The sequence below is a fragment of the Theobroma cacao genome, chromosome 1 (genome assembly GCF_000208745.1).
Source record: "Theobroma cacao cultivar B97-61/B2 chromosome 1, Criollo_cocoa_genome_V2, whole genome shotgun sequence".
Classification (NCBI taxonomy): domain Eukaryota; kingdom Viridiplantae; phylum Streptophyta; class Magnoliopsida; order Malvales; family Malvaceae; genus Theobroma; species Theobroma cacao.
Genome location: NC_030850.1, coordinates 33553497 through 33571941, shown reverse-complemented (window position 1 = coordinate 33571941; position 18445 = coordinate 33553497). Strand labels below are relative to the sequence as shown.

General features: G+C 36.7%; 3 protein-coding genes across 3 annotated transcripts; 2 read left to right on the top strand and 1 right to left on the bottom strand.

Annotated features, from left to right (window-relative positions):
• LOC18613961 (auxin response factor 18) lies at window positions 7–4738 on the top strand. Its single transcript, XM_018113948.1, has 14 exons — window positions 7–435; window positions 898–1013; window positions 1183–1278; window positions 1398–1454; window positions 1727–1879; window positions 1976–2060; window positions 2194–2284; window positions 2390–2554; window positions 2652–2765; window positions 2852–2924; window positions 3025–3172; window positions 3259–3887; window positions 3975–4162; window positions 4247–4738. The coding sequence occupies exons 1-14, from the start codon at window positions 381–383 to the stop codon at window positions 4392–4394; spliced, it is 2118 nt and encodes a 705-aa protein (XP_017969437.1). The 5' UTR covers window positions 7–380; the 3' UTR covers window positions 4395–4738.
• LOC18613959 (uncharacterized protein At4g00950) lies at window positions 10745–12775 on the top strand. Its single transcript, XM_007051458.2, has 2 exons — window positions 10745–11521; window positions 12292–12775. Exons 1-2 carry the CDS (start codon window positions 10868–10870, stop codon window positions 12364–12366), a joined length of 729 nt encoding a protein of 242 aa, XP_007051520.2. The 5' UTR covers window positions 10745–10867; the 3' UTR covers window positions 12367–12775.
• On the bottom strand, window positions 13517–15918 carry LOC18613958. The gene is made up of 3 exons (XM_007051457.2): window positions 15670–15918; window positions 14683–14765; window positions 13517–13821 (listed from the first exon to the last, which is right to left on the bottom strand). The coding sequence occupies exons 1-3, from the start codon at window positions 15746–15748 to the stop codon at window positions 13786–13788; spliced, it is 198 nt and encodes a 65-aa protein (XP_007051519.2). The 5' UTR covers window positions 15749–15918; the 3' UTR covers window positions 13517–13785.

Genomic DNA, 18445 nt, shown 5'->3' with positions numbered 1-18445 from the left:
AAAGAGGTATTGGAGACTCCAACAAACGGGCGGTTTTAAGGGGACCAGACAAAAGCAGAAAGCGGTTTTGTAACTGAAACAGAGCAGGCCAAGATTATTAAAAGAGGGAAAAATTGAAAGAAAAATCCTCTCAGTCGTTACAGAGAAACTACCAACAATGAATTCATATATAACCGTCGTGTCTAGTTAGTCTTTTTATTTTTTGTTTTTATTGTTCTCTTTTCTTTCCCCTTATTTCGGCCCTTCCTGGGGGATCTTCTTTGCTCTCATTAATGGGGTAGACTCTGCCTGCTTCAGAGACCTTTGTATGCTTTTTAGCCATAGTGTTTCTAGTTTTAGTGCTTTTGCTTTCTCTGCATCGTCGGTACGACCTCGTTTGGATGGCGCATGTAGAAGGTAATCCAAGGGGTTCCTCGATTGCTCATGCGGAGTCAGGTGAGTGTTGAGTTAGAGAAATGGGCTTGCTTTTTTTTTTTTTTTTGTTTCTGAAATGGCTCTGTTTGGTTGCCGAGAAATTTGAAGAAGAAAATGGGTACTTAGCTTTGGGGCTGCTTTATGTTTATGGTACGGACATTGGTGTTTATGCAAGAGAAAATGAACTCAGCTCAACTGGTTTGAGTTTAGCAGCTTTAATTTGGGTTGGTGGAATTAGAGAGCTAAACTTTTTGGAAGGCCTTTAAATCATGACAAATGCTTGATGGGTAGCTTTGCTTGTTTTTACTTCCTATGCTTTTTCTTGCGTTTTCTAAGCAACCGAACGGAGCTTGAAGTTTTGATTTTGTTTCCTTTTTTTCTCCATGGTTTCTGTTAGACCTAGTTTGACTTTGATTTTTCTCTTTTTGAACTCATGAGTTTTTTTTTTTTTTTTGAATTTGCTTTTTATTTTTTGTTTGATAGGTTTGGGTGGTGATGATCTATATCCAGAGCTATGGAAGTTATGTGCAGGCCCGGTGGTGGAGATTCCTCGGGTTCAAGAGAGAGTCTTTTACTTTGCTCAGGGTCACATGGAACAAGTACTCATCTTTTCTTTCTGTTTTTTTAGAAACTATTTGGTTTCTTCCCTTCGTTATATTGCTTTCCTTTAGATCGAAAATTGGAAATCTGCCATTTTTCCTTCTCTTTTCTTGGCTTTGTTTTTCAAGATTTCTGCTTTTTTTGAGTTGGCACTGATGTGTTCTGCAGTTAGAAGCATCAACTAATCAGGAACTTAATCATCAAGCCCCGCTGTTTAATCTTCATTCTAAGATCCTATGTCGTGTTCTTCACGTTCAGTTAATGGTATTCTATCTCTGATTCTGTTTCTAGTTAGTATCACTTTATTTTATTTTTTGAGCTTGAAGAGATCGCCTTACTGTTACTTGTATCTTTTATCTTTTATTTTAATTTTTTTTAAATAGGCAGAACAAGAGACAGATGAGGTTTACGCTCAGATCACTTTGCAGCCTGAAGCAGATGTGAGTAAATGCTTTCCTGTTCATTCATTTCTTTTTATTGTTGCTTATTTCATATCTTTTTTTCCCGTTGATAGATTTGCTTAGGAAATAGGAATGAAGACATATAATTTAATGTAATTATTTAGTTATATTAGTGCCTTGTATAGGTCTCAGGCTTTGGATATTTTCTAAATTATTTAAAAGGGTGAAGAGTGATGGGATTTTTAAACGGGCCTGAGGAAAATAATTGGTTTCTCAAGTTGTCTTTGTGCAATCTTATGTTATCATTGCAGCAAAGTGAACCTACAAGTCCTGATCCCTGCCCAACTGAGGCTCCAAAGAGGACAGTTAATTCATTTTGTAAGATTTTAACGGCGTCAGACACAAGCACTCATGGAGGGTTCTCTGTTCTGCGAAAGCATGCCACCGACTGCCTGCCACCATTGGTAATAGGTTTGGTTTAATTCTACTAATAATAATCCTTGTTAGACTGTCACATTATGGTGTTTGATTGAAACTCTATTTCTATTCATTTCAAGTAGGATATGAGTCAAGCAACCCCAACTCAGGAGTTGGTGGCCAAAGATCTTCATGGGTATGAGTGGCGGTTCAAGCATATATTTAGGGGTAATGGTTTCATGTCATTTCAGTTTTGCTTTCTTAACTTGTTATGGGTTTGGCAGACATAAATATACCTCCTAAGTACAACATTTGTTATTCCTTTGTTGATCTATTTTTAACTTGTAATTCCAATGATCAGGGCAACCACGGAGACATTTACTTACAACAGGGTGGAGCACCTTTGTTACTTCCAAGAGATTGGTTGCAGGAGATGCTTTTGTTTTTCTCAGGTACTTTGACTTTTTGAACTATGTTTTGTGTTGTGTTATGTGTGTGTTCAGGTGTGCCATTTTTGCAGTATCTTTGGTTGTAACTGCATTGGCATATTTTTATAGAGGTGATAATGGAGAACTAAGGGTTGGGGTTAGGCGGCTTGCTCGTCAACAAAGTACAATGCCTTCCTCTGTGATATCCAGCCAGAGCATGCATTTAGGAGTGCTTGCTACTGCTGCTCATGCTGTTACAACTCATACCCTCTTTGTTGTTTACTACAAGCCAAGGTTTAATATTCTCACTTGGTTTAAACATGGTTGACAGTATTAGTTTATTATACTGGTTATTATTGGGTCTGAATTTCTTTTCTCTGCCGTTGTTCAGGACAAGCCAATTCATAATTGGGGTTAACAAGTATCTGGAGGCTATTAAAAATGGTTTCTCTGTTGGCATGCGTTTCAAGATGAGATTTGAGGGAGAAGACTCTCCAGAGAGAAGGTATGTTTGTGTCTATGTGTTATGCTGCAATGTCTATCTTCTTCTTTGATCCTTTTTACCTATTGAGATTTCTTTTTCAAAATCAGGTTCACCGGTACCATAGTCGGGGTTGGAGATATTTCCCCACATTGGTCAGAATCTAAATGGCGGTCCTTGAAGGTTGGTTATATCTTTTGAATTATTGGCTTGAAATCCTGTATCCTGACTTATTTCTTTTCTTGTTTATATATTAGTCCAACCCAACTATTTCTCCTTTTAGATTCAATGGGATGAACCTGCAACAATACAGAGGCCAGAGAGAGTTTCTCCATGGGAAATAGAGCCATTTGTGCCTTCTGCTTCGATAAATCTTGTACAACCAGCTGTAAAGAGCAAAAGACCACGACCAGTTGATATTCCAGCTTCTGGTGTGGGAAAATTATTCTTGCAAGTATTTTTATTAGAGGATTGGGTGCTGACTTTATTAACTTTTATTCATTGATTGAAATTGTAGAAATTACTACAAATTCAGCTGGTTCAGCCTTCTGGTGTCGTGGGTCAACCCAATCTCATGAACTTACCCAAGTAGGAAGCACAGTGGAAGTCCAAAGCAGTGAAACCCAAGTTATGTGGCCAATTAGGCAGAAAGAAATTGATAACTGTCTTGTCAATAGCAGTGGAGGTTATAACTCAAGGACTCGGCCTGAAAATGTCTGGCCACCTCCTCATGTGAATGTCTCTCTAAACCTTTTTCGCGATTCAATGGATGACAACAACAAAACTGGAACACCACGGACTGTTCTCGCTGGTTATGCCTCTTCTGTTCAATCAAGGCCAAGCAATGGCCTAATGCTTGACCAAGTTGAAAAAGCAAAAAAATCTGAGACTTCCACAAGTTGCCGGTTGTTTGGGTTTAATTTGACAGATAGCTCTAGTGCAGCTGGTCCCCTAGACAAGGAACAGACAAGCACGACTGTCGATTACAATGGTGTGAAAGGGTCTACTCTAGCTGCATCTGATGTCGATCAGAATCCAGAAACCTCAAAGCCTTCAAAGGAGCAGAAGCTAGTTGCGTCAGAGACATCAACCAAGGAGATGCAGGGTAAGCTGGGTGCTGCTACTTCCATGAGAACTCGTACTAAGGTAAACTTTGAGCTGTCTCCTGGTTTCTACTTAGATTGCTTTAATTTTTAAAGTACCTGATTGAAACAATATTTCTGGATTCCAAAGGTGCACATGCAAGGTATTGCAGTTGGTCGTGCCGTTGACTTAACTGTGTTGAAAGGATATGATGATCTCATAAATGAGCTGGAGAAAATGTTTGATATCAAGGGAGAGCTTCATCCCCGTGGAAAATGGGCAGTTGTTTTTACCGATGATGAGGGTGATATGATGCTTGTGGGCGATGATCCATGGATGTAAGTAACATAGAAACACATCCCCAATATATATATTTTCCAGAGCTGATTTTGAGAAAAAAATTTCCTTTATTTTAATTGTAGGGAATTTTGTAAGATGGTGAGAAAGATCTTCATATATTCAAGTGAGGAGGTGAAGAAGATGAGTGCAAGATGCAAATTTCCAGCATCATCTTTGGAGGGTGAAGGGACTGTTGTAAGCTTGGATTCAGAGCATAGGTCTGAAACATGAACGTTTGAGAACTTTTCTTATTTATATGTTTTAATCTTATTTTCCTTGGTTTGGAATGGTGGGAGAAGAAATGTTGGTAGTTTATTTTGCCTAGGCTTTTTCTTTTCCTTTGTTTCTTTTGAGAGCTTTGGTCAAGGACAATAGAAGAGTGAATGAAAATGCATTGGGGAAAGCAAACTCTTAACTTATGTTTAAAAAGAATAGGAAGATTTTTAGGTTTAGAAATGAAACATTTCGTTTGTGTATACCTTACTTTGTTGGGTGGTGTGGTTTCGGTGAATCAGCCTGTAAAAAATATAAATGCTTGCATTTAATTTGCACTTTAGTTCTTGTTGGTTGGTTTCCCTTGGGTGCCATACTCTGAGCTGTAGCTTTCACCATGGTCTGGCCCCCCTGGGGGAAAGCCGACGAAGAAATTGTCTCAATTGTCTTGCCTTGAGATTTCCGTTTATTTCGCTACGTTCTGGAACCAATCTCGATGGCTCTGCCTTCCTCCTGGCCAGAGGTCCCCAGTGTGCTGTAAAAACTTTAGCGGTGGCCAACTGCTGTGCGGCTGGTCCCTCTTGCAGCAGGTTTATCCACATTATGTCTGTCCTCTCAATTAAGTTGTAAAGTTTCTGGTCCTGAAATTTTTCAGATGGGACAGGGCAGTAGGTTGGTGCGATTACAGGCATTCATGAGATCTCGGCTAATATTATAGCTAATCTTGTTAGGTTTCGCATCATCGTACCTAATTAAGGGAACAATTCTTGCTTATCAGTTGCCCGGCCGAAATTGCACCTACCAACATTAACTAGCTTTTATAAGTTCACTGGTCCAAATCCTTGTATGGGCATGGCTACAATTGCCTTGCCTTGCCTTGCCAACAATGGTTATAGTTTCACCATACTAATTGCTTTTCCTTCGACGTACATGTTATGCTTTAACAGAGAACCTAAGCATTTATGGATCCCATTTACATGTGAGGCGGATTTTACACGTTATAGAAGACGAAGGAAAGCCATGGGTCTTTGTAGGGCGAGAGCCAAGAGAAGAAAATATTTATTCGCCAAAGAAGTGCTTTGGAGGAAAAATGGGTGTGCTAGAAAAACAGGTGCGGATGCAGGCATGGGTGCGAGAGGGAATGAAAGAATGGGGTCTAGGGCGAGGTGGGTTAGCTGTCCTGTCCCTTTTGCGAAGATGCCCAAAATGCGGAGAGGCAAACTTGGGCAAGGGGTTGTTTTCATGGAGATATTGCTTCTTCTAAAGGCAAATTGCGGACGGCAAAAATGTGACTTCCTTTTAAGTTGGTGGAAAATCCATTTGATATTGACATTCAAGATTTGGGATGACCATCATTCCTCGTCACCCCAACGTTTCAACTTTCCAACCCTTTTCTACTATTTTCTGAGAAATAAGGTTTATATCCAAAGTTTAGGTGAGAAATTGAGGAGACAACCACCAGTCATTATCATCTATAGAGAGAACTATAGTTCTTTTTTTTTAAAAAAAAAATAACGAAAGTGAAGGGAAATTGGCTTGGAAATTGAAGGAAGCTACAGACACTTTTGTGGCCTATATCTTTATATATATATATATATATAAAAAAACCATATTCAACGTATTCAATGAAGATTTGGAAATCAAGCAAAGGATATGCATGCAAATAATCAACGGCAACTAGTCTAGGCGACGACTATAGAAGGAACAAGGAAACGAGTCTGTCATTGTTTACATGTTGATGTTGGAAATGTTTACGAGCGTCCTTTTCTTTCCTGAAACCCCAATTGTGTAATTAAAGAGTATAATAATAAAAATTCATAAGACTAAACAATTAACATAAAATGGTTTCCCCATTGTAAAAGGAATGTATATGTCAGCACTTTTCGTAGAAAGAGTAAATTCTTTTTCTTTTTTTTTTTAAATTTGGATAATTGAAGTAATTTATTCATTTAAAAAAAAACATTTTATGTAATTTTCATTCTTATTATAACAATAATTCCATGTTTAATTGATGAATACAACACTGTACGTGAAGAAACTAGGAAAGACACTACTTAACATAAGGGGGTTCGTTCGGTCTAAAGAAATGGTGGCCTAGTTTCTTCGTCCAACGAGGCCCAATTGTCAAAGTAGACCCAATGGCAAGAGCCCAAACCATGCTAAATTGTTCTTTATTGGGTTAATTTTTCGGCCTCTTCTTTATTGAACTTTCCTGGATGAAGCAACTCTGGTGATCTTTTTCAGGATTCCCTTCCAGCTCCCCTCAAATTCTGGAAGAACTAAAACCTTTGATATTTGTAGTTGGTAGCACTGTTGTAAGGCAATTACCAATGGGCCCAATGGATTACTAGTTATGGGTCAATGGTGACGCATATGGATTTTTTTTTTTTGAAAAGCATTCATGAGATTTCATTAAAGAGAGCGAATGGAGCCTGCCCTTGTCAAAAGTACAGATCAGGATACAAGACGGAGTTTAAAAAGTAGTGGCTGGTATTCCCATTTGCTTCCAACGGGTATCCCTCCCCAATATTTCCACTTAATCCTCCTTTCCACGGAGTCTCACAAAACCCCTGTAGCAAAAACAAAATGGACCTACAAAAAGACCGTCCCCGTGAACCAAACAATTTGTTGAGGGGTGTCAACCCCAATAATTCCACTTTCCTGTTAATAAAAAACTGACACTAATAATATTAACAAACCTAAAGTCAAAAACATCACAGGGCAGGAGCTCCAATAGATGCAGACTGGGCATGCCTTCCTCACAGCGAATATCACAGTAAACTTCACAGCTTAATTCTCACCACAACAGCAAGGAAACATACCTAATCGATGCCGGTAGAGTCATGATCTCTTTTACAGGAATATTTCTTCTGTCATTTTTTTATTATAATTACATATTTATTCAATCACAACAAAAAATTATTAATTCCATCATTTGTAAGTGTGAGCTTTTATAAAAAATTTTAATGAATCTTAAGCAATTCATGATTGTAATTGATCAATTTTAAAAAATATATTCCCGTTTTACCTGTTAATTTCAATGTACAGATCTTGAAAAGACATTCTAGCAAAATTGTTTCATTGCAACCACTCCCATTTATAAAAATCATAATCACAAGTTTTATTATATATTTGCGGGGCATTAGTTGATACATGCTCAAATAATTATATTGTAAGAATCCAATTATGAAGAGAGTTGTGGTTTGAATAGCTTTTGCTTATATACTTCATTCAAGCTTTGGGATATGCATCTGATGTCCCAAGGCAACATTCCAGGCAGAAAGATACTGTTAAGTTTCACAGAAAAATCTTGAGTTGACTACAACCCCAGAAAGGAGCTCTCCAAACAGAAAAATAAGAAGGTGTGGCTAATTCATGCATCATTATCTCTTTTTGGTATAATAGATGAAGGTATCACAAAAAGGACCAGTCACCCTATAAACCACGCTATTTGGATAAGCATATGGTTTTGGCCATTATTTTTCGAAGTCACTCCCAATAAATTATTCGGGTAATTAATGATCATCTTCTTGTGTAGCACTGGAGGCTGTTTAGTGCTTATAGTGACTTGTCGGTGCTTTAAAAGCTTCAGGATGAAGAAGGAAAAGGGGCAAATGAGAGAGATGTATTCAGCATGTGCCTGATACTTAACAAGGAAAACCAAACAAAGCAAAAAAAAAAAGAAAAAAACAAAAAAAGGAAGAAGAAGAAGAAAGAAAGAGTGATAGATACAAGAGTCGTTGTCGTGTTGTTGCTTTATAGGGCTAGTGGCATTTTTCTTCGACCCTTTAATAATTCTCCTTCCAATTTAGTGATTGAATAATAGCCATGATTATTTGCTTTAGCAAGTTTTAGTTGTGTGAGACAAAAGCCCTTTGCTGCGTCAAGTTGGAACTAGGATTACAAAATAATGCGTGGTGATCAACGCGCTCTTTACCTACTGTGGTCCTTTCATGATGGAACAATAAACAACTGTAGATTGAACCCATTTCTCAATCACTAAAAATTCATCAAAATTGTATCTCTTTTTTGCCTTTTCTTTCTTTGTTTTTGTTGACCTGTTTTCCATTTGTCCAAGCATAAACTAATCCTCCATGTGAGGCCACTTTTACCTTTATTGTTGGCATGACTAGGTTTGCTTATGGGACATGACCTTTTAGACAAGAAACTGAGAATGGCGGATTGTGGGGGTTTTTCTTTAGTTTTTGTACATAATTAAGTTGGGAGAGTAAAGTTTTAACTTTTATCTAGAATTGAAGTATGACAATCCTTTAATCAGCTCTTTAGTGGTCATTAGCATACCAAGATTTTGGTAGAAAATGAAGATGCTTGACCGCTGGGGCAAAAGCCTAAAGTCTTTATATACAGCACGGCAAGTCAAAGAAGTAGGAGGAGATGTTCTTTAAGTTTTCTTTAGAATTGCAGCCTTCCTTTTGACATCGAAGTGCAAAGGGTAATCCCTTGGGCTCGTTCTGTCCCTTTCGTTTACCCTATTCGGCAATGTTGTTGTCTAAGGGCTCAAAACTTCAAAAGAGGATTCTGTAATAAACACGGCCTTAAAGATAGTGAAAAGGAAAATGGGAGCCAGGAAGACATGGGTGGGAGAAAGATTGATAGTATTTGATGGTTCTCAAAGTCAAAGGAGAGATGAGTTACTTTTCCTTCGGGCTCCAACTACCTTGCTCTCGTATTGACAATCATTATCGATGAGTGCTTCTCCTTTCACTCTTTTTGACTTCTGCATTAGCAGCGGCTGGTAGCTGATTAAGCTGGCCTAGCTTCCTCTCCCTGAATCTTCGACCTTTTTTTTTTTTTTTTTCCTTTTTTGCTACCTCACCTGTAAAGTGATTAAGCCTAACTGTTTTCTAGTTTTCTACTACCACTAGACCTCACCCAAAGTTACCGACTGCAATTAAAAGCTGGCATCAAAATTGGCTCAGGTCATAGGGATTCAACGCCAAATCAAGGCAATTAAGGCTGTCAATTATGTTCTCCACAATAAGACATTTTCAATTAGAGCATGAAACTGAAACATGGTATTGTTTTCCTAGCATGTGCTGCAAAATGGAGCAACAATCAGTTTCAAAACCCCGAAAAACTGTCCAACTCAGGCTTGATATTTGATCTGCCAAACTTGTTGGAGAAGAAACACAGACATCTGGCAATATTGTCCGAACCAGACAATCTTGTAATAATTGATATCTGAGGTTTTTGAACTCGTGGGGGCACGAGTTCTAATCGTATATTTTGTGCAAATTATATGCTTACAATCCAAGGTTTTCAGACCGTTTCTCACATGTTTCTAACTTTTCAAAGGTCGTACATCTATTGATTATACATTAGTGCATTATTGAACGGTGATCAATTTTCCGTTCAGCTTGTAACTCAAGAGATGAATAATGGAATAATGGTCTTTCCATCCCCTTCTCTCACACTCTCGTTTCTTGTTATTTTCTTTGGTCAAAGTGAATATTGTGTTTCACTAAATTTAGTTACAATTATGTGATTAAAAGACCCATTTTTCTTGTTTTTGGTGATGATATTCAAGATTCAACATGCGTGTGCACATAAGGGGATATGCTGAAATTTGGTGGCAAAGAAGAATTACTTGTCTGAAGGGGCATTTCTTGATCAAGTCAAGTTCAAAACAAGCCCGTTTTTGAAAAAAAGAACATGTCAAGTTGGCATCCAATGAACTTCCAGCTACAATCAGATGGGCTCGAGACTACCTTCGTTGCTTGCACCCAAGCCTTCCCACTGGTCAAAATTGATTTCCCCAAATTTCTTCAGGTTGCCACATCTCTTCATTTGAATGTAAGGGAGACCAGGAACAGTTGGAGAAAGCTGAGATCACCGCAAAGTAGATTCTTGCTTCAGTGCTTTCACTGTTTATTGTTAACCTTGTGTTTCTTCTTGACCTTTTATTTCAATTTAAAATGGGAGGGTAGGTACGGTCCTTAGTCAAGATCTTTTAAAGGGATACGCAATCAAGGTATGTTATTACTTTAGTGCTTGATTATTAGGTTAATCTATTGATTATGTTAGTCTTAATTCCAACCTATCAATTAGGAGGAGTAATACGATTTTTTTTTCTTTTGATGAATAGCAATGACACAATTCATTTCCTTTTCAACAGTGACACAATTCATTTCCTATTATTCACTGATTACTCTATTTAGTTGGAACCCATTTTACTATCTAAAGCTTGTATTTCAGGTCTTTACTTTTTGGCTAGCACGGCAAGATCATGGCCACGTTGAGAGCTCATAGAAAAAAACATAAGAACGGCCATCGAATAATCCTAGCTCTTTGAAGATAGTGACGAGTGATCGACTTAAAAGGCTGGCTTTTTTCTCCCGAGGACCTTCCTCTCCTCTCCTCTCCTCTTTGTCTCCCCTTTTCATACGCTACAAAAAACCTCTCCCCACTCCTTATAATAGACATTGGATTAGATAGATAAGCAGAGGAAGGGAAAGAGAGAGAAAGAAATCATGGGATCTGAGGCAGAGAAAGAGTCAAGCTGCACACCAAAGCTACCACTATTTTCTGCTTCACATGCACACATGCAGTCACCAGAAAGATCAGGGATGTTAACCCCACCATTACACGCCTTAGCCTCGGTCCCATTTCGCTGGGAAGAGGAACCAGGAAAGCCCAAACCTTGCACCACACTCGCCACTATTTTTTCTAACCCCAATGACTTTGCTCAAAAGTGCCTGGAACTGCCTCCGAGGTTGCTACTGGATGCCAAGATCACAGATAAACTCCCCTCGCCCACCACAGTCTTGGAAGGCCCTTACAGGGGAAGGGCTAGATTTCAGTCTTCCTCTTTCAGAATGGCAAGTGAGTGTTATGGGTCTTTCCGAGCCGGCAGTTATAGTCCTGAGATGGTGCACCTTGATACCATGGTTCTTAGCAAGAGAGGGTACAAAGAGAAGGGTTTTCTTGGTTCTTGGAGGAGAAGGGCCTTGAAGGCTAGAAGAGAAGTTGGTGGAAAGAGTTATGTGTTCCCATCTTCTGGGGATAGAGATAGTGAATGCTGCAGAGAAGGAGAAGAAAGCAGTGGCAGCACCAGTGTTAAGATCACAAGAATTAGAAGGGTTGGCAGCTTCTCTAGTCTCTCTCATTCCAAGTCCCACTTCTGGGTAAGTTCCTCTCATTTTCTTTGCATATTTGCAGTCTTTGAGCCTTGAAGGGATGCTGTTATGCTTCATATTTAGTTTTCATCAAGAATACTGACATACACACCATTTCTTCCTCCAGTCCAAAATCTTTTTTACTTCTTCTTATGATCATTTTGCTTGTTTATCACTGATAATTCACTTAATTTTACAGAGACATTAACAATACACAGCAATAAATTTGCTTCCTGTGATGGTATATTAGAATGTTATGTTAAATCCAATTCTGTTCCCTTGAATTTGGTAAATCATATACAACCAGAGACGGGGTAAATGATGGATCAATTTCAATTATTTTTAGCTACGGTAGGCGTAGATTACTTGATAAAATTAGCCTTGGGTGTGGTGGGCAAGGCTTGGTTGCCGTGGGAGGGACCTGGCTAGAATTAAACGTCCCAAAGAAATTTTCTAAAGTTGTAGGCGCCTACCTCCTTTTCGCTTTAATTTTGAGTTTCAATATGTTTATTTCTCATTTGGGGAAAGCATTTTGGTAGCTTTAATTCCCAACTCTTTTGTTACATCCTTTAATTAGCATTGAAGGATATTTAAGCTCTAAAACTATTGACTTTACAATAATGTGCCTCTTCAATTAGCTTTGTTTGTGGCCAATCTATTCTTTTGAAACTCTTCATCTAACTCTTCTCTTGATTTCAATTTGTTCCTCGTTCAATAAATCTTTGTAATTCAGCTTTTGTTCCACAACATTCAAGAAAGTTGTTTGTTGGGTATTACAGGCAAGTATTTATGAAGGCTTAAAGCAAGTTGTTCCATGGAGTAAAAGGGAAAAGAAGGATGGACTATTGGGCTGACGTTTTTTCCTCTAGGCACCCTACGACACAAACAATTAATTACCTGCAGCATTCCAATCCAAATCAGCCGGTGGATGTTGTTATTGTGAATGAAAATGACTAATCAAATGTAATATATCTATTAACTAAGCCCATTACCACTTTGTTTTTCTTCCCTAGTTGTGGGGCGGCATTCAGCTAAGTTTTTGGATGGGTCTGGCTATGGCAGCAATCTTAAATCTTTTGCATGTAAATCAATGTCAAAGTTTTCAGACATCGGTGGCCTGGATATATAGCAGCAATAAATGTACCAACAGGCCATCATTCCATGGACACTGGGAAGTGGGAACGTTTGTAAGGATGTGGAATTTATGGCTTAGCTATTTAGGTAAATGAAACAATCTAGCGTATCATTCCAATCTTTACTATTTACGAATTACTAGCTCTGGTTTGTTGTAATCATTGGATTTCTGTTCTTCTTCGTCTTTTTATTGGGGGCAGCCCGGCAGAAGACTCACTCAAACAGCATTTTAGGCCCAATTATGTTTACGGTTGGGGAATCCGAGGACGGAGGGTGTTAGAGAAAGGCAGGACGAGGCTTCCGCCGGGATTTAGAAATGCCCCCACTGCCTCAGAAACTGGAGGGATATGTAGACTCAGAGTCAGTCAACTCTACTAGTCTACTACTTCGAACCATCGAGTACCCACCCGTGGCAGGGTTTTGGTACATCTAGGCAAAGAACCAATCCTTGCGAATAAACAGAGGACATGTTTTCTAGTTGCTCTTCATGACCTAGACCTCCTTAAAGAAGCCTAACTGAACTTCGTTAACACCATTTATTGGTCTGTGAGATTACGACTTCTTGAAAATTAATCTAATGAAAAAACAATTCCTAAAAAGATGTCATTGCCTTTGCCATACTAACAATATATTTCATACTACCAATTTGAGGATTGTAGCCTCTAACCAGGCATCGCGAAGGAACTGACAAAAGAATGAGGTCGCCAATTGCCCATATCATACTCCTTCAAATATCCTACATTGTATTGCAATAATGATATTTGACAAATGCTTTCCATGTTCAGACTAACCATGTTTTCAAAATCATCTGCACATTGTTACTGCCTATAAGATAACAAAAAGAAAAGGAAAAAAAAAAAGGCATACAGGTAGCAAATCAACCACAGAATGAACTTCAATTGTAGGGAAGCGAATTAAGCAGAAGATGTCACATTCCACTCTGAAATGAATTATCCATGCTTTGAGTAATCCTCAACTTCCGAAAATCAAAACCAAATAACACTCAAATTCTCATACTAAACATGATGTTGAAGGCACAAGTCACTCTTTAGGAGTTCCCAATTTAAAAGTAAGGTTTATTTCGTCACTGATTACAAGCTACATTTGAAGTTTTCCTACTTTTCAATCCATTAATGACATCAAACCTGCTTTTTACCAGTCACACCTGCGACCACCTGCAAAAATGGTGCACATCAATATGTTAAAAATGATAACAGAAAAATAGAACACAAGAAGCATAAACAAGGCTGGAAATTTCCTCAGGGAGTGTTCACTGCTCCACTTAGCATGTTCCAATGCTTTGATATCCAAACTCTAAAGAATTTTGGAGTACATCATAGTGATTTTATGTTCCTGATCTACTTCATAGGCATGGCAACAACAATGCCAATCAAAACCAGTCAATCCTTTTCCAAAGAGATACATTAAGGAAAAGAATATTCAGATAATAAAAGCTAATACTAAGGCTGATCATATACACAAAAGAACAAAGACAGTCCGCAAGAACTTATGTAGTGATCTTAGCAATATTGACCATCTTTTCCCCTTCTTTGATACTAATCAAACCTTATACCTAGATGAGTAAAAGGTACATACTTTCCACCTACAATACAGTTACAAAGGATCATTAAAATCAAATTTCTCATCCAACAAGAACAAGGTAAACTTAACCAAGATCAACTACTGCAGCCAGAATGTGGTGTTCTCAGTGGTGGAAGGGTATCAATGGCAGCATCTGAACTAAAAGAGAACCCTTGTCATTGAATGCTGTAAACATCCACCGTTTTCAAATAGGTGTTACTCTTAACACTGCATGCATAAAGTTGAAATTCAAATATCAAAAGAAACAATTACCCAGTTACCGGGATCTTGATTAAATGATATTCTTCTCTGTCACAGAGAAAACAATCTCAAAACTTCTCTTAAGTGACATGCCTAACCCAATTTACAGTTAGTAGATAAATTCTCAAACACTAACAAACAACAAATGTCCTAAAGACTACAACAAGGAGCATGTTGCTAAATGCTATACTTACATCACTTAAAGCAGGCTGACGAACTTGCTTTGATGATTCTAAGGAATCTAGAATAGGCCTTACAACAGCTGGTAGGAAGAGACCTGCATTTTTTACAAACTGAGTAAGTTGACAGCAAAGAAGATAAAATGTCTGCTTTACAAAAAGAGAAAAAGAAAAGTCTCAGAAAGGAGATAAGAGGACCATTATAATGCAAAAATTGAAGAAACAAGAAGAAACGCAAATTCAACTGTCACAGTATAAAGAAAAAAGAATGATGAAACCCCATATCATTTTCACTTCAATATAGACTCATACAAGCAACTCTGAAAACTCACTCTCACATGAATTCATTTACTAATTATTACATATTTGTGGGTTCCCAATTACCAACTTAACTTACCCCCATTCTTTTGATTATGACACACATTATTACTTCAATCACAGTGGCTTCCCAAATAGAATGCTCCCAGTTTATGCATCATGTCAGATTTAGAATCCTTTGTTTCATGACATATAGGTACTAATCATACATAACTTATGAATTGAATTTCAGGAATCTTGGCGATGTTTCCCATGACATACTCAAAGGACATAAATTTTACCAAAGAAATATATTATCCAAAGCATTTCAATTTGATTCCTCTTCAGCTACACCGTGGAATCTAACCAGACAGTAACTACCATCACACGATCAAAATTGGGAAGAATCCCTTATAAGAAATTTAAATTAATTCAAGACAAAGAAAACATCTTGTCATTAAAAGAAGAGACGATTCTGAATTGGCTTATAAAACCCTACATCTGCAAATCAGTCATGAAAACCATTGCCAAACAAAAAATTTCCTAACGATGCTTTCCCTAATATCACATCATTAAATAACCCAAAAGCATAAAGCTAGAGGATTAGTAATGAAGAAACCCATCAAAACAACTTGATAATGAAGCGGATGATTCATCAGATTAAAGAAAGAGAGGGATTAATCAAGAACGAGGAAGAAAGCTTACCAACACCAGCGATGAGGCAAGAAGCTGCGACAACTGGCTCTTGCACCACGAATATCTTCAGCTTCTCCATCACCGCCATCTCTCTAATCGATTTTCCCTGCTCTCACTGCCTTCACTTCTCCTATTCTTCTATTCGAAAAGCAGCCCTGTTTTCTTTGATGGATGCCCAGAGAATCAAATGGATCGGTTCCAGCTCTTTTAGTTCTAGGAAATCAAATAAACAGAAAATTTGCGTTCGGGTCGGGTACCCGAAAGGATGTGAACGTCCTTATATTTTATTTTTCTTTTCATTTTCCAGAAAGACCCCCTGTTAACTTTGAAATTACGATCAGCCCCTAAGCTTGTGCGACTAGATTTTGCCATTGTTTGAAGAGGGTAAAAGAGTAAAACAGAATGAAGGAAAGCTGTAGAATTTTGGCAAAAAAACTGAAACATATGAAAGAATATTCTAGACTAAATGCTCAATTTCGGGTCAAAATTTTTGGGTTTTTGTTAATTTATGATCAAATATTTCAATTGTAAAAATTAAAGATAAAACGTTTTCAATTACTTACAATTAATGGTTAAAGTGAGGGGTATTTGTGGTATGTAAGACACGCACATAACATGGACGCTGATTTGAATTTTTGCTAGAAAGTTTTTTCCAAAACATCTTATCTTATAAGATACAAAAATATAGTTTTGTCAGAAAATCTTTCATGTTAAGTTAAAACGGTTCAAATTATGACATGACGTGCAACAACTAAATATTTAACATGACGAGTAATAATTAAATCTTCAACATGACGTGTAATAACTAAATTTTTCATGACGTGTAATAACTAAATTTTTTAATACGACATACAACATCTAAATTTTTAATATAACGTGTAACAATTAAATATTCAACATGAGATATAATAATTATATTTTTCAACATTATGTTTAACAACTAAATTTTCAATCTAACGTGTAATAACTACATTTTTCAACATAATGTGTAAAAACTAAATTTTCAATATGGTGTGTAATAATTATATTTTTAACATGACGTGTAACAATTATTTTCAACTTGACGTGTAACAACTAAATTTTAGAATTTGATGTGCAACACTACATTTTTCAACATGGTGTTAACAATATTTTTTTCACAAAAAAGTAACAATAAGATTTCCCAACATGTCGTGTAACAAATATTTAGAAAATATTTTTTAACTGTCATGTCATCAACTCACGTAATTTTTGTCATGTAATAATTAAATTTTTAACATAGCATGTAACAACTAAATTTTTAATATAGCGTATAACAATTACATTTTTAAATATAGCATGTAACAACTAAATTTTCAATATAACGTGTAACAATTATATTTTTCAACATAATATCTAACAATTAAATTTTTAATATAGCCTGTAACAATTACATTTTCAACATGACGTATAACAATTATTTTCAATTTGACATGTAACAATTAAATTTAAAAATATAACGTGTAACACTACATTTTTCAACATGATGTTAACAACATTTTTTGCATAAAAAGTAATAATAACATTTCTCAATATGCCGTGTAACAAATATTTAGAAAATATTTTTAAGTTGCCATGTCATCAGCTCACGTGATTTTTTATCGCGTGTGATATTTGTTCCATCCACCTATCAACTTAGTCCTTAATTATAAGAAATCGAAAACATTTAACCTTTGATTATCACAATTGAAACATTTGGTCCTTAATTGAAAAAGTGCCCAAACGTTCTCAATTTGAGCATTTAGCCAATATTCTACTAACTTATTTTATCTAATCTTATATAGGGTTAATAAGGCAAATGTCAATAAATTTGTTCTATGAAGTCTAAATATGTGTTAAGAGTCATCTCGAGCGTTTCAAAAAAAGTAAATAAATTGTTTCAATTCGTATTAAATAATTAAGGATCTTTGAAAGTTTTAAAGCATGAATGTTATACATTCAATCATGTTAGCCTTTTAAAGAGAAGATAATGATTCTATGATAAAGCAATATCAGAGTGGACTTGACTCACGTCAAGCATCTCCAAAATGAAGACAAGTAAGATTGTTGATGACGACGAGAGTGTCTTCAAATTTGATGGGAGAAAATATCACGTCAAACGTTTCAAAAATCATTATCTAATTAATTGAAGAAAAATGTCACGCCGAACGTTTTAAAAGAAATAAATAACATTCTTCAATTTGGTATTAAACAGGTAAAACGATTTTGAAAATTTTATATACATGCACACCGTATACCCTATCAAATTAACTCTTAAAAGGTGTTTGGTAGATGGGATGTGAGGGAGATTCCTTGCAATTAAAATATAGAGAATCATATTGCAGTATTTGGTTGATGTTTTGAGGATAGGAAAGTAATCCCTCAACAATGTCATTGCAATGTCATTCCCTTCTCTCTTGGAGGGAAAGTTACTTTCCCTTAATAAATGGAAAGTAAAAATTTTTTTTCCCGAACTTAATCTTCTGACCCTTTCTCTCCTTCCTACCTTTTCCACCACTTTCTTTTTTCTTGCCTTCTGGCTCTTTCTCCTTCTTCTCACTGCTCATAGGAAAGGTAGCCCATCACTAATACATTTGGATCAAATTTTATTACCAAATTCGAAAATCAGAAACTATGTGTTTTATGAAACCCTAATTTAAATTTTTAAGAATTTTTAAGTGTTTTGAGAAAGATTTATGTTTTTGACATTAAAAATTAAGAAAGAAACATTTAAATGGTTTAAAATGAAGGAAATTTACTAAAGAATTAAGAGGATTTGAGAAGGAAA